Raw genomic sequence first — 24,578 nt, 5'->3', positions numbered from 1 at the left:
GGATTTTGAACCAAATCACAGCTGAATGTACATCTTGGTCCAAACACAGCCTCAAGAAGGCATCAGCATGTCTTACTAACTGCAGTTTTTATGGTCTTCTTCAGCCACAGGTAGAGCAAACTGCAAGTATCAAGTACGGAGCTGACCACGTGAATTACTGTGGCTGGCTTTTCAGCTAAGAATGGCTACAATCTCCTAGCTAAAGCGAACGTATCTTGTCCCACTCATTATCCATGTGTTTTATAAAACAGATACTAATTCAGCGAGTCTGACCCAAGACTGCAAACTACCTTGATAACTGAAAGGCAAATATTAAAGGTCAGGTCATTGCCCAGCTACTTCCTTCGAGTGCTTCTGTCTTACCACTGGTTTAAGTTTGACTCTACCAAGACAACTGCTTCTCATTTACATTAACTTCATCTGCTGACACCTGGATGGTGCCACCATGTCTACTGAAGAGATGATAAAACTTGATGTCAACAGCACTTGGTGGCATTGGGACCTCATGATTCATGATTTAACCAAGAGGTCTTCTAATTAGTTTGGTAAAATTGATGACTGGTAATGTTTTCCATTAAAAAGGGAGTGATCTGAGTCTCTTTGGTAGAAAGAGCAGTGCCCATCAGCACCCATCTCCACTGGCCACTTGACAGAGCAACTTAAGGCATTTTCCTCTTCATTCTGTGTGAAATCTATTTAAAGGTGGCACTCTAGCTGAACAAATTGGCGGATTATGGAAGCACATCAGAGTTTATGCACGTGAGTGCAAGATATTCTGGCAGAATAAAGTTCTTAATGGTTTGGAAGCTGAAGGTAAAACATCAATAAACTTAGTATCAATCATAATTTCTATCTTATTGAATACATTCACTCCAAAATTGAAAGAAACATTAAGCTCTTGAATCTGGAAATACAAGTCCGTAGCAACAGGTGTTTATTATTGAAGGTCAGGATAGCCAGTCTCCTATCACCAACAGGGTTAGAAAAATCAAGTTTTTAAAATGATTGTGATCTTAATCTCAGATGTCGACATCAGATGTTTTACATAAGAGTTGAAAGATTAAGATCACAATCCTTTAAAAATGTGATGCTAGAATCAGATGAGCAATAGAACAACATTAACCCATTCTTCTCACCACTTAAACTTCAGAGTTACACATCTAAGTCAGACCCACTGTCTGACTATTTCCACCAATTAATGTAGTAATCTGTTTGGATTCTTGCAAATCATCTTACCTTTCCATGAATGTTAAAATTGCCATTTCTTGGTGCACTGACATTCTGGAAACTCTTTTTATATTGAGGAGCAGGTATCCACGGAGAGTGTGGTGCTGGAGTGGAGATCATCATGAAGAATGGTTCAAAGTTAGATTTATATTCCAAGAAATCCAAGGACATATTAGCCTGCATACACAAAGATAGTTGTTTAAAAACTCTCCAACATAAGTCATAACAAACCCTCATGTTAAGCTATGAAAACTGTCCAAAAAAGTTAAGACTAGAAGTGTATGAATACAAGAAGCACTTGTAAACTATTTTACAATCTTGTTGATTGCACTTTTACAACTGTTTGAAGTAGAACTTGTGGTAAATCAATCCCAAATGTTCTGAGTTATTTATAAATCCTATTTCAACCTAAGATGTCTTTTGTCCCTCACACCTCCAATTGCCTCAGACCTTCATGTTATTCAGAGCTGGAAAGCTTGATGTAAAGAATGACTCAGATCTCTCATCTCACTCAGTCCTTGTATTGACAGAGCTTCCTTTCAAACCCTGCCTTCACTGATATTTTTTTTTCATACTGTTAAGTACAATTCCATTTCATGCCCTTCCTAAATCTTTCTACATTTCAGGGGACATTGGATCCAGATCCTGAATGTATTTTCAGATGGGAATTTGGCAGTTTGTTCTCCTCAAAAGGCAGTCATTCTGCTGGTCAGTGTTTCATTCCCTGCTCTGCTGCTGCCAACTTATTTGTTACATTCATCCTCCAAACATGCGCTAGTTTGAGAATGATCCACTCTTTTTTTTTTTATTTTAAAGAGGTGATTAGGGAAGAGGCACCAATAGGGTATAGCTTTAAGCTTCATTCACTTGTGCTGCTCCATTTGATCTCCCTCACCAAGCCACTCATTTTCAAGTCTTATCTTTAATACTTCCTGTGCACCTTAGCCTACATGTGACTGCAAGTCTCGCTTACTATTCCTTTCAGCCCACTACTGTAGTCTTCCCTTTGCCATTCATTAGAACTAATATTCGGACGTGCACAGTTACCACTTACATCTCAGCTCTTCCCTGTTCTAGTCTCAGGTTTTTCCTTTTCTGCCTGATTAGTCATCCAGCTCTGCAGTAACCTCTATTCTGCCTCGGAAGCAATGGACTAAGAACTCTACATAAACAGATTGTCTATTGCCCGTTTGAAAGAAGCTATTAAAATCAATTATGGATTTTGTGGCTCACTGGTAATAAACCTATACACCTCCCACCCCCCAATAGAGCCTTACTGAACTCAAAGCAAGTTAGAATAAGATTAGTGGCCTACAGGACTCCTGTCAAAGAGGCAAATACTGCAGCTATTGACAGAAGACTGGTGTTTGGTAGTCTGATGCTATATGTGACCACATTAATAAATTCTCATCTTCCATGCAGTTCACAATACGTCAATACCTCCTCAGAAGTCTGTGTAGTGAAGCGCTGTTTTCTGTCAATCCAGAATCCTCACTGCTTTATGGCCAAAAGCAACAAGCTAGCAGGCACCAACACTTAGCCTTTTTCAGAATCACTAACCCAGACAAGGTTAATTTGAAATATTTAACATTAAATCACACAGCATCATTAACTATCTGTGCGAAAAGAACCCTCCTGCCCTGCTATACATTCTCAGGACAGTTCTCTGTCAATACTGTTGTAAAATGCTCCATACCCTTTTAGTATCTTTGGTATTTCTAAATTGCCTATCCCCTTGGTGAATGAAGTACTGGTAGGAACTGAAGCATCAGTCAAATGTAAAAGTCCCATTCAGTTACATCACATAAAGGCAGACAACTAAGCATTTTACAACAGTATTGACAGAGAACTGTCCTGAGAATGTATAACAGGGCAGGAGGGTTCTCCTCACACAGACAGTTAGTGATCCTATGTGATTTAATAGGCATCACAGAAACTTGGTGGAATGACAACAAATCAACGGGACACAGCACTACCACTGTATGAAATATATAGCAATGAAAGAATAGGTTGTAGTGCCACTCCCCCACCCACACATGTGAAAGAAAGCACAGAGTCAAATATAATAAAAAAAATTAAAATGAATCAAATTACCTCAGGATCTCCATGGACAGAAATTCCATGCTTGAATAATAAAAGTATAGCAGGAGGAATATACTACTGAGCACCTGACCAGGATGGTGACGGTCATTGTGAAATGACCAGAGAGATTGGAGAGGTTATAAACACAGAAAACTCAATAATAATGGGTGATTTCAACTGTATCCAGTCAATATGGGGATGCATCACCTCGAGATGGGATGAAGAGAAAAAGTTTCTAGACACTGTTAATGACTGCTTCTTGGAGCAGCTAGTCCTGGAACCCACAAGGGGAGAGGCAACTCTTAATTTAGCCCTAAGTCAAACACAGGGCCTGGTCAAAGAGGTGAAAACAACAGAACAGCTCAGCAATAGCGACCATAATATAATTAAATTTAATATCCTTATGGTGGTGGTGGTGAAATAGCAAAGAAGCCCACCACAGTAGCATTTAACTTCAGAAAGGGGAACCACACAAAATGAGGAAGCTAGTTAAATGGAAATTAAAACAGTCACAAGAGTAAAATCTCTAAACGGAAAGTTGTAAAAACATCACAACAGAGGCTCAAATTAAATGTATATCCCAAATTAAAAAAAAAACAATACAAGGACTAAAATGTCACCATGGCTAAATAGAATAAAAGAGGCAGTTAGATGCAAAAAGGCAGCCTTTAAAAAATTGGAAGTCAAATCCCAACCATGAAAATAGAAAGGAGCATAAACTCTGGCAAGTCAAGTGTAAAAGTATAATTTGGTATGCCAAAAAATCTGAAGAGAAAACCAGCAAAAGACAAACAATCCCCCCCACAACCGCCCCCAGTACAGTAGAATCTCAAAAAAGACACGAACACCAGGGTAACCACTCAGGCAGCAGCAGAGATTAATAAAAAAGAGCAAGTACTGTACTGTGCCTGTATTTCATCTTAACAGTAGCACATCTGGGCAGCTACCCCCACCCCACCTCACAGACAACCACTTACAGCAAGATGCTGGAGCTGCCAGGCCAACGCAGCCAGAGACAGTGGAGCAGGAGCAACGCTGGGGTCTGTGCAGCTTGCACACACCCCCAGGAGGGGGACGTGGTTTTTCCTCCCCCTCCCCGGCCAAGAGGGGGACGCATTGTTTTTACCCCCATTCTCCTGGCTGGGAAGGGACCATGCTGTTTTCTCACACACACGCCCCCTCCTCCCCCCGCTGGGGCTGATTAGGTTGCTCAGCTGCTGCTGAATCCTAGCTTGGAGTGTGAGCTGCTGGATCTGGAGCCTGAACCGTGCTTTGTTCAGAGCTACAAACATTTCAGAGTTATGGACAACCTCCATTCCTGAGGTATCTGTAACTCTGAGGTTCTACTGTACATCAGAAGCAGGAAGCCTGCCAAACAGTCAGTGGGGCCACTGGATGATCAAAATGCTAAAGAGCACTCAAGGAAGACAAGGTCATTACAGAAAAGCTAAACGAATTCTTTGCCTCTGTCTTCACTGTAGAGGATATAAGGGAGATTCCCATAACTGAATCATCTTGGATCAAACTGATACATTAAACCATAATAAGTCACCAGGACCAGATGGTATTCACCCAAGAGTTCTGAAGGAACTCAAATATGGAACTGCAGAACTAATAACTGTGGTATGTAACTTAATACTTAAATCAGCCTCTGTACCAAATGACTGGAGGATAGCCAATGTGATGCCAATTTTTTAAAAAGGCTCCAGAGGCGATCCTGGCAATTTCAGGCTGGAAAGCCTAATTTCAGTACCAAGCAAATGGTTGAAACTACAGAAAGGAACAGACTTATTAGACACATAAATTGTGTTAACCTATTGGGGGGAAGAGTCAACAGGGCTTTTGTCCTGCCTCACCAATCTCTTAGAATTCTTTGAGGGGGTCAAACAAACATGTGAACAAGGGTAATTCAGTGGAAATAGCCTTTCAGAAAGCCTTTGACAAGGTCCCTCACCAAAGGCTCTTAAGCCAACTAAGCAGTTATGGGATAAGAAGGAAGGTCCTCTCAAGGATCAGTAATTGGTTAAAAGAAAGGAAACAGGGTAGGAACAAGTAGTCAGTTTTCAGAATGGAGAGAGGCAAATACCAGTCTCCCTCAAAGATCTGTACTGGGACCAGTGCTGTTCAACATATTCATAAATGATCTGGAAAAAGGGGTAAACAGTGAGGTGTCAATGATTGTAGATGATACAAAATTACCCAAGATAGTAAAGACCATATCAGATAGGGAAGGGTTACAAAGAGATTTCAAAAACTGGGTGTCTGGGCAACAAAATGGCAGATGAAATTCAGTGTTGATAAATGAGAAGTAATACATATTGGAAAACATAATCCCAGCTGTACATACAAAATGGAGTCTAAATTAGATGTTACCACTCAAGAAAGATCTTGGAGTCATTGTGGATTGTCCTATGAAAACATCTGCTCAGTGTGCAGTGGCAGTCAAAAAGCTAACAAAGTCAGGATCCATTAGGAAAGGGACAGATAATTACATAGCAAATATCATAATGCCCTTATATAAATCCATGATGAACCCCACTTTGAATACTCTGTGCAGTTCTGCTCACCCCATCTCGAAAAAAGATAGATCTAAGAAACAGAGAAGGTACAGAGAATGGCAGCAAAAATGATTAAAGGTATGGGACAGCTTCCCTATAAGGAGAGATTAAAAAGACTAGGACTGTTCAACTTGGAAAAGAAATAACTAAGGGGCAGATATGATAGAGGTCTATAAAATCATAAATGATGTGGAGAAAGTGATTAAGGAAGTATTGTTTACTCCTTCATACTACACAAGAACCAGGGGTCACCCATCAAATTGATAGGCAGAAGGTTTAAAACAAACAAAAGAAAGTCCTTCTTCACACAATGCACAGTCAACCTGTGGAACTTGTTGCCAGGGGATGCTGTGAAGGCCAAAAAGTATACCTGGGGCAAAAAAAGCATTAGATAAGTTCACAAAGAACAGGTTCATCAATGGCTATAAGCCAAGATGGTCAGGGATACACCTCCATGCTCTGGGTGTCCCAAAGCCTCTGACTGCCAGATGCTGGGACTAGCTGACGGGAGAAGGATCACTTGATCATTGCCCTGTTTCAGGTTTGGCCAGCCTGTGGCTCCAGAGCCACATGCAGCTCTTCAGATGTTAATATGTGGCTCCTTGTATAGGCGCAGACACCAGAGATGGAGACATAGGCACCAACCTTCCAGTGTGCTGGGGGGGAGGGGTGCTCACTGCTCAACCCCTGGCTCTGCCCTCACTCCACCCCTCCCTGAGCTCTCCCCTGCTGTGCCCTTGCTTCCCCCCGCCCCAGCCTCCTGCATGCCACAAAACCACTGATCAGCAGGGCTGCGAGGTGCTGGGTGGGGGGAAAGATGCTGTGGGGGCTGCTGATGTATTACTGTGGCTTTTTGGCAATGTACACAGCTAACCTGTGGCTCCTTCTCAGGCTCAGGTTGGCCACCCCTGCCCTGTTCTTGGCCACCCCTGCGCCCTGTTCTGTTCATTCCCTTTGAAGCATCTGGAATTGGCAACTGCCTGAAGACAGGGTACTGGGCTAGATGGACTATTGGTTTCACCCAAGATGGCCATTCTTAAGTTCTTATGTTAACAGAGGTCTCTCAAAATCACAAAGATAGACATAATGTAACATCTAAAAACAAATGAGAGCTAGTTGTAACTCAATTACAACAACAGTTTGCTGACGTGAAGCACATCCTCCTAGGTCTTACGCCAAATTGCCATTTCACAGGTTGGCACTTGTTCTAAATGGAAGTCTGTGACCTATCAATCAACAACATTTTGGTCAAGCACCCTGAACTACCACTGAAGTCAGTGTTCACCTCCAGATCTAGCCCTTGGCTAACAGCTATCTAACAATTTCATTTTCCTATATTTGCATATACAACCTTGCCCTCCTTAAGTAGAGCTAGAATCTGGCTCCACTGGTTAGCCTGAAGTAAAGACAACACCAAGATTAGGCAATATCCATTCAGTAACACAACTAGGCAAAAAGTAGTGTTTGGTCACAAATGGAACAGTAATACAGCTGTTGTGATGTTTCTTACCAGTACATCGGTCAGGTAATCTGCACTGTAGTTTTCACCATGCCTTTGTGCTTTTCCATTTACTGAAAGAGTGTAATTATAGTACTTTGAATTTTTTTCCTATGAGAGAAGAAAAAGATATCACTTACATAAAAAGACAAGAATCTACTATTTCATTGACCACTTGTCAGCAAATATTTGTTAAGCCTGATTTTATTAATTTGTCCTATTTAAGTATTTGTAGTATGTGCACTACAAAAGGCCTACAAGCTTTGCTTTTTGTAAAACCAAAGTGATTCTATACTATAATAATGGCAAGTTTTTCTTTGTTGAAATCAGATTTTCAGATACTTCTCTTCATTAGAAATACCTCCTCATCAACAGCCTCCAAACAAAGCTGAGAAAATGCAACACACTATGAAGGAAGGGAATTTCCTCTTTTAGTTAACAGAAGCATGCAAATAAAGCAGACTGGTTCTTAGATTCAGCACAATTAAGCTAGATTTACTTTCGTAAAATATCTACAACTAGGTATTTAATAGGAGCTGTCACATACCAAAGCATACCAAAAACTCCATCCAGGAGGAACGTGGCCTATTCCCCCTGCATCTTCTGCTCCATACTGAAAAAGAGGGGAAAAAAAAGGTAAAGTGACCCAGCACAGTCTCAGATGTCACAGATACACACTGACTTGTACAACATACAAATCCTCCTACATTAAAAGGTTGCAAGGTCAAGCAATACCAGATTTACAGTTGCTCATGTAACATTAATCCTATCCCCTTGTACATCCAACCCGTGCACCAAACTATACAGGAGTCCTGCAGAAAATATAGTATATCGTCATATTAAAGACTATTAAATGCATACACATAGTGGGGCAACCTTAAATCTGTTATTGCCTAACTTCTGAATGCTCGACTTTGCAAAATGTTCTTTTAATTAAGTGTTTGTATGTAGTTTTTTAAAAGGAAAAATTAAATTGTATACAATTAACAATTCCCTCCCCAACCCGCAGATGTATCATCAGTAGGGGATTTGAAATCTTTTCTTCTCTCCCTTGCCAGAACCTCCTGGATCATGTGGTGTCTATGGTAGGGCATGTGCTGGGTTTTCCACTCCCCCCCGCCCATCTACAGAAGTCCAGTCCCACATCCCTTTCCCAAATATAATCCTCAAATTCTAGTACTCCTGAAGTAGAGGACTGAACTACTGACTCTCTCAATATGTCTGTTAGTCTATAAGGTGCCACAGGACTCTGTCGCTTTTTACAGATCCAGACTAACACAGCTACCCCTCTGATACTTGACTCTCAAGACCACCAGTTAAATGGATGCTGATACTTTGGCCAAACTAAGTTGAGAAAAGTTAGGTTGCATGTCTTATTTCCTCCATTCCTTTAATAATTCTGAGAAGGAACTTTTCATCTAAACAGTAGGATTTTAAATATTATGGGGGTTTATTTTATCTACTGAAATAAGGATTAAGACTTTATTTCACAAAGTTACTTTCAGTACAGGCAATTCAGCTGTGTCACGGCAAATATGAGTAAGATATACCTCATTTAAATACTTCCCAGCAAAGAATGTTTGATAGCCACACATGGACTTGAGGAGAGCTGGGAAGGTATATGGTTCCTGTATTTTCTGCCATGATTTGCTGCTGCAGTTTCCCTCCAGAGTGTTATTGACAACATGATGATTATGTGGGTACTTCCCTGTTAAGATGCTAGCTCTGCTGGGACAGCACAATGCACTGGGCACATACTAGAACACAGAATGAAAAAATACACATTGTAAATTGACTCTTTGGGGGGAAAAAAAAATCTAGTTTTTAGCCAATAGCAAAACACATTAAAAGATATGCAAATAAGTCACTCACATCACAAAGATCAGATTACTCGCATTTATTTAGGCATATAGAACTACAACTCAAATATTTTTATCAATTAGAGGTTGCACCTGGGATCGGGTTTATATTTTCTGTAGAGTTTACAATTTAGAAAATGCATGCTATACACGCAGCAAAAAGTACCAGTTATTTGAGAATGAACAGTTATTTAAATACTACTACTACTTACTGTAACAATTCCAGTAAAGAAGAATGGGGAACCATTAGTCAATTTTCAAACCTGTATAAAGCCAAATCTTTGAAAGATTTCCTTATTAGTTTATAGCCAAAACTTTCATTTTCTAATAATATTCATTAAATTAAGTGTTCTGAAATGTCCCATCCCAGGCACAGAAAGTAATCTTGGGTCCGATCTATACCTTACCACAGAAATTAATCTGCCCCCTTGTATTCTCCATATTTAAAAAGTTGAAACTAAACCTATTTCAGAGCTAAATTAGAGATTACATCTGTTATACCATTACAACCATGGGTATTTAAATAACAATAGCTTCAATAAATACATGCCACTGAAGGTTACAGAAGTCAATGTCACCACTTACTGCATTTGAGAAGCTTATCCCCATCTCTGCAATAAGGGCACTGGTCTTCTTTAGCGGCGTCTGTAACAGAGGTAGTAACTAGTACAACGAGCTAAAAATATCTGCATACTGAAATGCTAGTGTGCTGTCTAAACTGGCAACCTTAAGTTGATTTTCATGGGAGGCATTTATAGAGTACCAATCACCACAGTATTTAAGGATTGGCTAGACCAAATCAATGCCTCCATTTCTTTGCAGTGAAACTTCAAAGCCTACATCTAAAATGCAAGTCTAAAGTTATCAAAATTCTTAATTTACTTTATGCAATTTTGACAGAATTCTCCTTTTAAGATATTACATTCTACCCAATGTTTCTTCATTCAAATGGATCAATCAGACATCATTTTCTACCCAGAAAATGGTGTTTTGTTTTTCTTAAAATGACCCTTTTCATCCTGGAGCCAGACTGCTACAATCTCATAGTGTGACTTGATTCCTCATACATGGTTAGTGAAACAATCTTTCAAAATGGTCATTAAAACTAAGTAGCCCAGGCATAAGATTTACTTTCCCACCCTCACGGTAATGAAAACTCTAATATTTTACTCTATTAAAAACAGGTACTCACCCTGGGCAAGTAGAATTTAAAGACTACAGTAAAATGAGCCTTTTTGGGATGTTTGAAAGAAAAGTGCTCTAAGGAAGGAACATTCATTGTTTAATTTGTGGAATCTGTCAAGTCACAGGACCGATTTCTGTTTTAATGAAGCACTCAACATCCCAAGTGAAAAACTACTACAGATAGGTTAATTAAGTGATCCTGATGTAATAAACACTATGCATATAGCAAACCACATGTGCGTTGATGCTGGCCAGTTAAAGACAGTCATCTGCAAATCCTAACATTCTGGACTGATGAAGACCTGTTACTTCAGGGTGTGAGGAAAAGTGAACACATATACTAGAGCGAGTGCCAGACTTAACAGAACACTGTCAGTCTTGGTCAAGAATTCATTCCCAGCACAATAAGAAAGATAAACTCAAACTACCTCTGCCATTAACATCTAGAACTGTGGACTAGGAAGAGAGAAATGATTTTCTTCATTGCTCAACTAGTGTGAAGGGCAAACAGGAAGAATAAAATATGAAAAGACCAGGATTTTTTTAGAGTGTTTAGTCCAAAGCACTGTGAGAATTTTGTCATTACCTCTCTCTTTAATATGGATAACTAAGTGTGAAGTTCTGAATGCACTAGTTCACTTCCCAAAAGGCATATTATATATGCTTTTACCTCATGTTCTTGGGAAACAGTGCAGAACTTGCACCCTAAAATGCAATATGTTGCCTGATAATTGTGTCTCAATATTTGCCCTACAAATTAAACTCCCATGAAGTCCCGCTTGCAATAATCCAAAGAAGCGGGGTCTCAGAAAGGCACCGGCAGAATTAAAAAGCCATTTCCATTTACACACCATCCTAGCTGATGCTATGGACTTTCTAGAGGTGAGCTGACACTCAGCCTGTCTAATAAAGCGGCAAACAAGCCCAATACCATCCGATCTGTCAGGGACGCTGCACTAACAACGAGCCCCCGGTCAGCCAGCGCACACTGTTTCCTTGCGTGAGAGGCGACATCCCGGCCCAGACACACACCAGAGGGAAGCTGCACGACAGCTTCCAAACACCTGTTGTTCCAAACACCAGCCAGATACTCCCCTTCAAAGTGTCTGGGCTCAAGGCGCTTTTCCCTCTGCCAAGATTCAGGGTCCCCACTGCCAAGCGGGGATGAGCGGCCCTGGGCGCGGCGAGGTAACTGCCGGGGGCGTCTGCCCCACCGGAGCCCCCCTTGCACAGCCCCGCCCCTCACTGCGAGCCGGGTCAGGCCAGGAGCAAACGCCGCCGCGCCCCGCGGGCTCGAGCGCGGCGCTGCCTGCGCCCGGCACCGCGAGGCCCACGCGTGACACAGCCGGAGGCAGGACCACCCTGGGCAGGGGGCAGACCCCGCAACGGGGACACAGGCCCCCTCCAGCCCAGGAAGGAGGCCGGGCGCTAGGGAGAGCAGGTTACCATGCCGCCCAGGCAGACATCCTGGTCATCGGTGAGAATCAGCACCACGCTGGGCTTCCGCGTCCCGCTGGTCCCGGCCGCCTGCGCGCAGCCCCAATCGCGGCTCAGCAGCAGCAGCAGCGCGGCCAGCGCCAGCCCCTGCACCGCGGGAGACATCGCACAGGACCCGAGCGCACCACGGCAGCCTCCGTCCCGGCGCGATCCCAGGCGAGCGCAGAACGAAACCGATCCGAGCGGCGCCCCGCCCTCGGCATATGACCAGGGAGAGCAGCAGGCTGTCACGTGACCGCCCCGGCTTCAGCAGCGGCCTTGACCGCGAGGGAAGCAACCTACTCCAGCCCCAGCCTCGCTCCCACCCCTCTCAGCTAGCTCCGCCCTCAGCTTCATTCCCCTCTCCTCGGACAGTCCACTGTACCTCCGTCAACCAGCCCCGCCCCCACCTTCTGAGCCAGCCCCGCCCCTGACTCACTCCTATCTTCTCAGCCAGCCCTTCCCCCACCTCACTCCCACCCCCTCAGCCAGCTCCGCCCTCAGCCTCATTCCCCTCTCCTCGGACCACTCCTACTCCCTCAAGCTGCCTCACCCCCACCTCACTCCCACCCCCCTCAGCCAGCTCCGCCCTCAGCCTCATTCCCATCTCCTCAGACCACTCCTACTCCCTCAAGCTGCCTCACCCCCACCTCACTCCCATCCCCTCAGTGAGCTCTGGCCCCACTCCTACACCTCCTCAGCCAGCCACCGCTCCCTTGCGTCACTCCCACCCCCCTCAACCTGCCATGCCCTCTCCCGCCTCATACCAGCCTCTCAACCTGCCCTACAGTAGGGTGACCAGACGTCTCGATTTTATAGGGATAGTCCCTATTTTTGGGTCTTTTTCTTATATAGAGTCCTATTACCCCCCACCCCATCCCGATTTTTCACATGTGCTGTCTGGTCACCCTAGCCTACAGTGCCTCATTCCCAACCCCAAGCTGCCCCAACCACACCTCACTGCCCCCCTTATAGGTGGCATCCAGCCACAGTGTGTAATCTGGGTTTTCTGACATATGCTCTTTCGGACCTAGGGTGTCCAGATGTCTTGATTTTATAGGGACAGTCCCGCTATTTGGGGCTTTGTATTACATATGTGCCTGTTACCCCCACCCCGTCCTGATTTTTCACACTTGCTATCTGGTCATCCTACTCGGACCTGGTGCTGCTCCTGGAGATTGGGACTTCGTTAGGCAGGCTTATCAAGCCCCTGCATTTGGTGTCACCCTGCTGGGAGACAGCCAGGTGAGGGACGCAGGTCCAGCATGTCCATAGAGGCAGTGACAGCCCACAGCAGCACTATGTTTGACATTGTTGGTACTCCACGCTTCAAGCCATACACCCACTGGTGCATGCTGGGTAAAGCTAGCAACTGGCCTGTGCTGAACCAGTGAGTCTTTTTCACAAGGCACCATGACCACGCACCTGCTTGGGATGCTGGGATTTCTCCCTCTGGCCCCCGGTATCCACCTTGGGTCTCCTTGTCAGATGTGCTGAGCTCTCACAGATCCAATTCAAGTGAATAGTAGCTGTGGGTGTTCATCTCCTCTTTAAAACCTTCCTGCCTGAGTGCCTAGCTCAGTGTTTTATACTGCTGCCCATCACTGCAGTATCTGGAACCTTCCACTTAAAAACAATAACAATTGCAAAGTCTCTAATGGACATCATGGAACCTCTGGCTCTTCTCTTTTGAGGGTAAAAAAAATCTGTTTGTGGTAGGATTATTATTTTTATTATTTGTTTTGGTTAATTGATTTTTGCTTCTTGGTGTTGGTTTTGTTTGTTCTTGTTGTTTTCAATTTTGTTTGTTATACTACCAAAAGGTGTCCTTTAAAAGAAACCAGCTCCACTAAATGAACTTCTAATATCATATTTATGAGGTTTGTGCTTGTTATTCTATTCTACTCTGTTTTTTATTTGTCTCTGATGACAGAAGTATCTGAACACTTTCCACTAGTGCATTAAGCAATATAACTAACATCTGTCACGTGATACACAATGTAGTGTTTTGTCTTGGTAGCTCTTTTTTGTACATGTGTACATGCTGCTGCAAAATTCCTTTCGGTAACAGGTAATGCTAACAACCCTCTTTTCAAAGATGATCCAGAGGGTTATGATGTATCAACAACCGCTTATCCTCCCTGAGGAATTCTAAATAGGATGCCACGTGAGATTCCCGCATATAGAATTAGGTCTTATGGTGATAGGTATTGTTTGAGTGTGAGGGTGACTATTTGGGATCCCACTAAATGCAAGTGAGTTGAAAGGGCTGTTCATGATATCTAGTGATAGTGTTTTTTCAAAGTGAAGGTGGAAAAGTGGATGTATATAGCTCCTAATTCTGCCCCAACTGAAGAAAGCGATAAGGTGGGTGAAGTAATAGTATTGGACTGTGAAAGAGATAAGCTCTGTGTAGCTCTAAAGCTTGTCTCTTTCACCAACTTGAAGTTGGTCCAATAATATTACCCACCCATCTTGTCTCGCTAATATCCTGGGACCAAGACTGCTACAACAGCACTACAAACAACCCATTGAAGGAAGTCACTGGCAAAAATCCTGTTGACTTCAATGGGAGCTGGCACAGGTTCAAAGACTAAGGGCATGTCTACATGCAGAAATCTAATGGCATAATTATACTGGTATCCTGGTGTACCAGGATAATTATATCATTATAGATATACCAGTATAATTCTTCTTGTAGACACTCTTATTTCAGAATAACCATAACTAAGGCTAAGATTATGTCACAGAGGTCATAGAAGTCACAGAATCTGCAGAGCCTCCATGACATTTTCCACTTCAGCCCCGGGTGATAGCAGTCAGCTCTGTGTTCTTGGGGAACCAGGGCACAGTATCCAGCCTGTCTGACTCATGAAGGACACCCCCTCCCCGCAGCCTCTGCTTGAACCAAAACCGATCAGAGAAAAGACTTGCAGTGAAGGGCAGTGGGAGACACACCTAGACCCCTCCTTATAAGGGTGACAGGATTCAGGCAACTCCCCTCGCCCCATCTGCATCAAAGATGGGACAGGGAGGCATCTCCATTAGCAGGGATGGCTCTACCATTTTTGCCGCCACAAGCAAAAAAAAAAAAAAAAAAAAAAAAAAAAAAAAGCCGCCCAGACTGTGCTGCCCCCAGAATGCACAGAATGCCGACCCTTAGCATGTGCCACCCAGGCACATGCTTCCTCCACTGGTGCGTGGAGCCAGCACTGTCTATTAGCATACAGAATGGAGAACAGAGATTACAAGGAAAGAACCACACTGAACTCTGGGACCAGAAAAGTTGGGAAGCATTGCGTCATGGGGGAGCTCTTCCCGAAGTGTTAATGAACCTACATCTCTACACACACCCAGCTCAGCAGTTATCAGGCCAATTCTATTGATGAATCCTTGCTTGATATCCAAAATACTGAAGCAGCCTAACTGCATTGTGAGCTCCCTGGAAGGAACACCACCCATTGCTGGTAGTGATCAGCTCCTATTGTCTAACCTAAAGAAAACCCTTGAGTCATCAGTTTACCCATAAACAAATCTAGTGTTCTCCCTTGAACCATTGTTGTTTCCCTACAAAAAAAAACCCTACACACGCTCAAGTAAGTGTTCTGATGCATGGATCCAAACTCTGCATCAGTTCCACTGGGATTTCATCTTCTCCTGACTGATCGTGCTGGGGGCTCTGCCTGTCTCCAGCACTCAGGACCCTCAGCTACCATCATCACCTGGGAACCCCGACCAGTCCAAGCTTCATGGGGAATGGTGAGATCCCCATCTCTCTCTCTCTCTCTCTGTTTTCTTTTCTACCTCAGGTATAACTTTCTAACCCTCATTTGTTTGATCAGGTATAGTTGTCTATATATGACTTTTGTGATCTTTAATAATGTAACAATTGTTTGTTTCGACTCTCCTTGTGTGGTTATCACTATTATTCAATAAATAATTTTTATGGTTAAGCTGGTTGCTTCCCTCTCCCTCTGAACTTCACTCTTTTGTGGTTTTTGCTTTCTCATTTACTCTGCAGCAACGCTCCTCTTACTTAAGCTAAAGATCCCTGTGGCATCCAAAAATACTGTGGGGTTTCTCATCAAGTGGGTTACTACCATTACAATTGTGACGTGAAAGTGGGGATAGGGACGTCCTGAGCCTGTGACATACGAGGGTGGCAGCTTGGAAATGCTGCTCGACTCAGACTACCGAGTCCAGGGGCATATAAAGGTGGCAGCTTGAAAGTGCTGCTTGACACAGTCCGCTGAGTCCAAGGACATATAAGGGGTCAGCTTGAGAGTGCTGATTGACTACTCAGACTGGCTCTGTTAATGTGTTTTTCTATGTTCATCTGGTTCTGGGGCTGCAGGAATCCAGCCCTAGGGAACCAAGGTCCTGCAGGACAGCTCTACTGGGAGGGAACCTAGGTCCTGCAGGATAGATCCATTGGGAGGGAACCTAGGTCCTGCAGGATAGCTCCATTGGGAGGGGACTTGCAGAAGGGAGAAGTAGAGCTCCATATGAAAACACAAGTGACACGAGCAGTACATTAATAGAATAACAGAACCGTCCCACCCCACCCCCCCGAAAAGTAATCTAGTAAATGAGTGTACCCCAAAGTAACAGGTAAATCTGGTAACATGGTGCAGTAGGGCTGGATCTGTCAGCCAGTGGGGACCCTGGAGCTCTCAGCCACCACAGGCAGCTGGGCACCCGCAGCTCCCAACCGCTGGCCCCAGAGCTCCGAGCCATGGTGAGAGGTCCCTGCAGCTCCCAGTTGTTGCAGGCAGTGAGGGGATCCCTGAGCTCTGAGCCGCTGTATGCAGTGGAGAGATCTTGGTGCTCTCAGTCATTGTGGGCAGCGGGAGGACCCTGGATCTTCAAACCACCAGCTGCAGCTCCAGGCACTTTGGGAACCCTGGAGCTGCAGCAGCAGTAGGTGTTTGACCCTCCTTCGCATTTTGTCATGGTTATTTTTAGTAAAAGTCACAGACAGGTCACGGGCTTCCGTGAATTTTTGTTTCATGCCTGTGACCTGTCCGTGATTTTATTAACCGTGACAAAATCTTAAACTTAACCACAACTATAGTAGTATAAATATATTGGTATACTTTGTCAGTAAATTTCCCTTTCTCTGGTCTGCCTTTGAGATAACTAACAACACTGAAGAAAGAAGCATATGAGAGATTCAGCAGTGCATCTTACAGTGAAGATATAACAAAGGTGGGAGACATCTTAATATAGAAACCTTCATTAACCATTTAATATGGATAGACACAGAACTTACAGATGATGCCTGTGACGGGCAACTTAGGACATTTTGGGTTGCTGCACAGTATGTTGTAATTAATACATTAAACCAAACATAAAAAACATTTGGAAAAATACTGTATGGAGTGGGTGCTGTTGTGAACAGCTGAGGCAAATGCGCTGTGGGTGATCTCTTGTCATAAAAGACAGTTTCTTGCATTGTTTTCTATTACTGTGTTAGGCTTGGAATAGGTTGCTATTACAATGGCTCCCCCCTGGGGACAACTGTACAGTAGAACAGGTCATCTTCAGCAACTTTTGCTTTCTTTTGAAAATAAAATTGTTTTGTTAACTGTGAAAAACAATAACTTGGATGAATGACTAGGCAGAGTTGAGGACTGGATGAAATGTAGGTGCAGTCTTGTGAGTCTGCAGCTTATGAACTGAGAAAATTATACAGGAGCCTAGCCTAGAAATATACTACACAGAGAATTTTTAAAGTGACTTTGTTAGCACTATGCTGAAGTCCAGTATAGCAGAGCTAGTGAAAATAATCACAATTTCTATTATAACAAAACGTAATATTACTTATTAAGTTAAAAAGGCCAATGCCATCTGTGCAGCTTGCTACTGCTGAGTAAGGGAAAGAGAGAGTAGTGGACATGGCTTGCTGCTCCCCTCATGTCTGGCTCAGGTACAGTAGCACAAATGTATACATCTGGCAGGCTGTTCAAAAAAGAAAGGTAATCAGGTGCTGTGTTGTCATGTCATGTGTCAGTTGCGAAAAGATCACAGAAACAATTGCTTCCTTCTAATATTGAACAAAGAACTGTATTAGAATAAAGAAATCAGTGTACTCTCTAACATTATTTACTCATTCTCCATTTTCTCTCCAACCAGGCCATTCATTCCGGGGAGAATTTAGCTGCACAGCCAGTACTGAAAGTGAGTGTGTTTTTTCTCCTGGTGCTTCAGTGATGAGTTTCCACAGTAGACCCAAATAACATTTCACTGGGGCCAGAGCAAATTCATCAGACCCCACCCCATCCCACACAGCTAGATACATAGGTACAAACCTACTGTCACCAGATTTATATAAATAACATTTAATCAAACTCAAATATCCATAATGTTTTTCTGACAGGTGATGGGCTTGTGGCCCTGTGGCCAGGCCCCTCCTTTAGAACAGGCCCTGCGAAAGTTCCCCCCCCGCCTCCCCGCATCAGCAGCTGCAGTGTGCTAGGGGGAGGGGGAAAGTCCGGGTCTCCACCCCTCTGCAGCAGGTGCAATGTCCCCAGACGAGGTCCCACGCAGCAGGTGCAATGCCCGAACCCTGTACCATGGTGGCGTGTACCACTCAGCGGGGGGTGTTGCGTCTGGCCGGCAGCCCCTGCAGGCAGACGGGTACAGAGTCTCCCCCTGCTGCCCGGTGTAGAATAGACTCAACCCGGAACTGGGCCAGACGGCCGCAGGCAGGGGCAGGAACTGCGAGCAGTGCTGCATGGCTGGGCAGCAGCTGGGGCGCGGGGCGAGGCGAGGCTGTGCCCGGCCGGCCGGCGGCCCCGGGGGATGGAGCTGCTGGAGATAGACCTGGAGGGCGGGAACTCTTGGGAACCCGCGGCAGGAGCGGGGAGCCCCAGCCCGCAGCGGCAGGGCGCTAGGGGCAGGGGCGGCAGCAGCGCGGACAGCCTGGCCGAGGAGGAGGAGGAGGAAGAGGAGGATCCCGCGGGCAGATACCGCAGCACCTCGTCCCTAGTGAGCGGCCTCCTGACCGAGCTGTATAGTTGCGGGGGCCGCGCCCGGCACCGGGACAGCGTGGACAGCTCCACCGAGGCGTCTGCGGGCTCCGATGTCTTCCCCGGGGGCAGAGGCAGCAGCGCCGAGTCCCGCTTCCTCCAGGAGCTGCAGCAGCGGCCGAGCCAGCGACACCAGATCGAGTATCTGGGCCAGAAAGGTAAAGGCACCGGACCGCCTGCACCCACCTCCGCCCTACCCAGCCACCCCATTGGCACTGGGAGCATCCTGGCCCTCACCCCAACCTTATTCTTACCCAGCCACTCCAATGGCACTGGCAGTACTTTGCCCTGGCTCGCATCTCCTCACTGCCTGGCCACGCCAAGGCACCAGAAGTCTCCTGCCTCATGCCTCCATCTGTGCCCTGCACGGCCACCCCAAGGCACTGGGTGTTTCCCGCCCCATGCCCCCATTTCCCCTCTGCCCAGCCACCTCATTGGCACTGAGTATACCCCATTCCGCACCTCCATCTCCACCCTGCTTGGCCACCCCACTGCACTGGGAGTACCCTGCTCCAAGGCCCCACCTAATGTTGCCCAGCCACCTAGGGCTGGATTAACCTTTTGTAGGCCTCGCATTAAACATTTCTGAGCCCCATGTAGTCATTATGGGCCCAGCACGATGACGCCTTGGTGCCATAGTAAATGCGGTACTGCTGGGATGGGGATGAAAACATTTATTCAAAACCAAAATAAGATATCTGAAGCCATGCTTGATTGAGACTTCCCCATAGCCCATAGAGAACAAACTGGGCTAGCATCAATACACCCAGAATATTCTTGAATTTGGTTTACTTGTGTGGGAGGGGGTTGTTTGTTAGTTTTGTCTTTTGTGTTTAAACACTCAGGGCCCGCTTGGGGACATGAATACACGTTTTTAATTTTCACATTTATGAGTTATTTAAAGCCTGGATGTAGCAGTCAATGGAGTTGCACCTGCATCACCATCTCCTCCTCCTCCATGTATGTTTTGTAAATACATTTTTTTTAAAGCTAGATTTTTTGTTTTGGTACAATAATGTTTAAAAACTTCTTTTTTTAAAGTTAGTTTCTTTAGCCCTTTTCTTCGTTTGCCTCACCATCCCTTGTGACTCTAAGTGAAACAATAAAGTTACGGGAGTGGAATGTGGGAAGGAAAATTGCAGGGGAGAAGTTTCTGGGCATTCCCACTGGTGGGAGGGTGGCAGCCAGCCCTGCTGTCACTGCCCCCTCTCCTCCAGGCCCTGAGGGTCACTGACAACCAGTCTCCCCCACACTGCCCCCCTCTGGCAGCTGAGATGAATATACACACATACACACACCCGGTGCGAAACTGCAGGGTCAAGATAGTGCCCAGGAGCCCGTTGACGGGGGGGCTGAATGCCGGGAGTCACAACACTGCTGCCATCCCAGGAGAGCGGGGGAGACTCGAGGGCAGAGGGGCTGAGCCCCCTGTGCTCCATGGGAAGGATCAGTGCCCCAGCACTGGGAATCCTCTCCCTGCACCATTTCCTTTTTTTTTTTTTTTTTTTTAAAATTGGTCTACTGCGCTGCTACTCACTTCAACTGGGGCAGAAGCTCACAGCACAGAGCGGGTCATTATGGGACTACTATTGTAGCTGGCGACGCAGTTTCAAGGCCCCAGTGGAAGACAACGGCACGCGAACTACAACTCCCCCTACACCTTGCAACACATTGCTTGGCTGTGGCTAGGCTGGATTAACCGTTTGTGGGGCTCTAAGTTGTTGTTATGGGCCCCTTCCAATTTTGGTCTGGTACCACTGGCACCATTGTAAACCCAGTACTGTGGCCACACCACGGCAGTAGGAGTCTCCTGCCCTGCAGCCCAATCTCAGCCCTACCCAGCCACCAGAACATCTGTCCTTCACCCCAACCTTATCCCTACCCAGCTCTGGCCCCCATCTCATGTTGTCTGTTCCACCCCACCATCACTGGGGGTATCCTGCAGCACACCCCCACTTCATCCCTGCCTGGCCACCCCATCAGCACTGAGTATCCTTCCCCCTATGCCAGCCTCATTCTTGCCCGGCCCTTCCACTGCTGCCTGCATGCCAAACTCATCCCTGCAAACAGAATAATGTCCAGACCAGCAACATGTATACATGACCCTATTAAAGCAACAGTTTCATAAAGCTGAAAACAACTATGAGCCCAATCAGCTGGGAGAGTGGATTTAATCTGAAAAATGTGAACGATAATTGGGAATCTTTTAAGAACATCATACTATATGCTCCAAAAACCACACTCTCACAATTGGCGTTTTGGAGCATGAGCTTTCGTGGGTGAATACCCACTTCCTCAGATGCATGTAATGGAAATATCCAGGGGCAGGTATATATATGTGTGCTAGCAAGCAACCTCTCTTGGTTTTCACACCTCAACTGCTAGAACAGGGCCTCATCCTCCCTGATTGAACTGACCTCGTTTTCTCTAGCTTGCTTGCTAGCACACATATATATACCTGCCCCTGGATATTTCCATTACATGCATCTGAGGAAGTGGGTATTCACCCACGAAAGCTCATGCTCCAAAACGTCTGTTAGTCTATAAGGTGCCACAGGATTCTTTGCTGCTTTTACAGATCCAGACTAACACGGCTACCCTCTGATACTTGACACTCTCACAATTGAAGAAGAAGGCTGTGCTGCTTTTTGTTTTTTGTTTTTTTTAAATCTGGTTTAGAGGGGAAGCGAAAGTAGCTATAATTTTTTTTAATGTAACAAATGGAAGATATGAATCAGAACTTAGGAATTGTAGAAAATTGGTAATGGAAACAAAGGGACACAAGGGAAAATATGTGGCCAACTGAGTTAAGGACAATAAGAAGGAGTTTTTTAAATGTGTTAGGAACAAAAAGAACTCTGATACTGGTATTGATGAAAATGGTAGAATTATCAATAATAATGTAGAAAAGGCAGAAGTGTTCAGTAAATGTTTCTGTTCTGTATTTGGAGAAAGCACAGATAGTATAGTCTCATCATAAAGTGATAACACTCTTTCCATTCCACTAGTATCTCTGGAAGATGTTAAACAAAAGCTACTAAAATTAGACATTTTTAAATCAGCAGGTCGAGATATTTTGTATCCAAGACTTTAAAAAGAGCTGGCTTAAGAGCTCGCTGGACCATTAATGCTGATTTTCAATAAGACTTTGAGTTTTGGGGAAGTTCTACGAGACAGGAAGAAAGCTAATTTTGTGCCATATTTAAAAAAGGGTAAACAAGAAGGACCAGGTAATTCTGGGTCTGTCAGCCTGATGTTGATTCTTGGCAAAATAATGGAGCGGCTTATACAGGTCTCAATTAATAAAGAATTAAAGGAGAGTAAAGTAATTAATGAAAGTCAACATTGGTTTATGGAAAAGTGATTCTGTCAGACTAACTAGATATTTATTTTGATGACATTACAAGTTTGAATGTACTTTTGATGTAATATTCCTAGACTTCTGCACGTCATTTGACTTGGTAGCACATGACATTTTGATTTAAAAACTAGAATGATATAAAATTATGGTACACCTAAAAAATTGATAGGTCTTAAAATGTGATTGTAAACAGGGAATCATCATCAAGCAGGTGTGTTTCTAATGGGGTCCCACAGGGATTGGTTCTTTGCTCTACACAATTTAACATTTTTTTTTATCCGTAACCTGGAAGAAAACTTAAAATCATCACTGATAAATTTTGCAAAAGACATGAAAATTGGGAGAGTGGTAAATAATGAAGAGGACAGGTCACTGATTCAGAATGAGCTGAATCATGTAGTAAACTACATGCAAGCAAACACCATGAGATTTAATGCAGCTGAATGTAAATGTATTGCATATAGAAACAAAGAATGTAGGCTATATTTACAGGATTGGGGATTTTATCCTGGGAAGTGGTGTCTCTGAAAAAAGATTTGGGGGTTGCGGTGGACAATAGGTTGAAGATGAGCTCCCAGTGTTACACCTTGGCCAAAATAGCTAATGTGATCCTTGGAGACGTACAGGAGAATCTCAATTAGAAGTAGAGAGGTTATTTCACTTCTATATTTGGTCCTAGTAGGACTGCTGTTGGAATACTGTGTCAGTTCTGGTATCCACAGTTAAAGAAGGATGTGATAAAATGGAGAGGGTTCAGAGAAGAGCTACAAGAATGTTTAAAGGATTAGAAAACCTGCCTTACAGTGATAGACTCAGTGAGCTCAATCTGTTTAGCTTGAGGAGTGATTGATTGCCATCTTGAAGTATCTATATGGGGAACAAATATTTAATGCTCCTCAGTCTCGCAGAGAAAGATATAACATGATACAATGACTGGAAGTTGAAGTTAGACAAATTCATAATTGGAAATAATATGCAAAAATTAACAGTGAGGGTAATTAACTATTGGAACAATTTCCTTAGGGTTATGGTGGATTCTTCATCCCTGACCATTTTAAAATCAAGATTGGATTTTGCTTTGAAAACTATGCTCTAGAATAGTTAGGGGGCAGTTCTATGGCATGTGTGATACAGGAGATCAGACTAGAAGATCACAATTGTCCCTTTTGGCCTTCGAATCTATGAATTCCTGCCCCACTGGCATGGGGAGCATCTTGCCCCATCACTCCACCGGCACAAAGAGTATCCTACTGTGCACCCCAGCCTCAACCCTTGGGTCAGATTGATAGAGACCCTGGGGAGTTTTCACTTCCCTCTGCTGCATGGGTCACGGGTCACCTGCAGGTTTAAACTAGCGTAAATGGTGGATTCTCTGTAACTTGAAGTCTTTAAATCATGATTTGAGAACATCAGTAACTCAGCTAGAGTTAGGGGTCTATTACAAGAGTGGGTGGATGTGGTTCTGTGGCTTTTAATGTGCAGGAGGTCAGACTAGATGGTTATGATGGTTCCTTCTGACCTTAAAGTCTATGAGTCTATCTCTGTGTAGCCGCTCCACTGGCACTGGGAGTGTCTTGAGCTGCACTCATCCCTGGCCAGCCATCAACACGGAGGTTACATTTCTCCAAAATTATCCACAACTTCACAGGGAGTAACCTATTCTGTCCGTTTCCCTCGAGCCTGTTTTCCCTGCCCTCTGTAAACCCCTTCCCTGATCTGCGTCAAACTCTTCCTTGTACAGAGGCACAGTGATATCACTCAGATCCTTCACATTTGCATATGAATGACACCTTCTTTGAGCCTGTCTCCTTTCCCTGCACTCCCATCTCCTCCTCTCTATTATCCTGGATTTATTTGTCCACCCACCTTTTCACCCTCTCTGCCTGTGCAAGTGTTACCTTTTCCTCCATCTGCACAAAAGTTACCTCTGCAGCCTCCCCCCACCTTTGCCAAAACAAACAAATCAACAAACCAGAGCTGTTTCTCCTCTCCCAGAAACTGCCCCTTCCTCCACCTGCATAGCTCTTGGGAAAGGAGGGTGGGATAATCAGGATTTTATCAAAATATTCAGTGCTTGGATGGTGATAATGTCAGGTGCAGCATGAGTGTGTTGGGCCTTTATTTTCAGTTACATATGTTCATATTTTTCTGGAATCTGTCACACAAAACATGGGTTCCAGATTTTTTCTCTTTATGAAATTACATGAATCTCAAATAGTGACCAGCTGTCACTTGTTCCTGAAAGATTTGTTAACTTTAATGTTGCCAGATAGAGGACGCCTTCAGGAAACCGGTTTTGTG

The 24,578-nt window shown here is 44.5% G+C and overlaps 2 protein-coding genes across 6 annotated transcripts in view; one reads left to right on the top strand and one right to left on the bottom strand.

Moving 5' to 3' along the window:
• The window catches only part of GNS (glucosamine (N-acetyl)-6-sulfatase), a 31,991-nt gene extending 19,799 nt beyond the window's left edge, over nucleotides 1-12,192 (bottom strand). For 2 of the 3 annotated variants that reach the window (XR_003998498.1, XM_030548832.1), the window contains exons 1-6: nucleotides 11,856-12,191; nucleotides 9,810-9,869; nucleotides 8,916-9,122; nucleotides 7,913-7,978; nucleotides 7,378-7,476; nucleotides 1,237-1,404 (exon numbers count right to left, since the gene is read on the bottom strand). Coding sequence is in view for 1 of the 3 variants with exons in the window: in XM_030548832.1 (XP_030404692.1) it covers nucleotides 1,237-1,404; nucleotides 7,378-7,476; nucleotides 7,913-7,978; nucleotides 8,916-9,122; nucleotides 9,810-9,869; nucleotides 11,856-12,011 (756 nt within the window). In the remaining 2 variants the exon portion in view is untranslated. Of the gene's footprint in view, nucleotides 1-1,236; nucleotides 1,405-7,377; nucleotides 7,477-7,912; nucleotides 7,979-8,915; nucleotides 9,123-9,809; nucleotides 9,870-11,855 lie in introns of all 3 variants that reach the window. The other variant, XR_003998497.1, reaches the window with a different exon arrangement.
• A 6,389-nt stretch (nucleotides 12,193-18,581) lies between these two features.
• Nucleotides 18,582-24,578, top strand: part of TBC1D30 (TBC1 domain family member 30) — a 96,573-nt gene continuing 90,576 nt past the window's right edge. For 2 of the 3 annotated variants that reach the window (XM_030548822.1, XM_030548821.1), the window contains exon 1: nucleotides 18,582-19,074. In XM_030548822.1, the coding sequence (XP_030404682.1) occupies nucleotides 18,690-19,074 (385 nt within the window). In that variant the 5' untranslated portion in view covers nucleotides 18,582-18,689. The remainder of the gene's footprint in view (nucleotides 19,075-24,578) is intronic. The other variant, XM_030548823.1, reaches the window with a different exon arrangement.

The sequence above is a fragment of the Gopherus evgoodei genome, chromosome 1 (genome assembly GCF_007399415.2).
Source record: "Gopherus evgoodei ecotype Sinaloan lineage chromosome 1, rGopEvg1_v1.p, whole genome shotgun sequence".
NCBI lineage: Eukaryota > Metazoa > Chordata > Testudines > Testudinidae > Gopherus > Gopherus evgoodei.
This window is presented reverse-complemented; position numbering and strand designations above follow the sequence as displayed.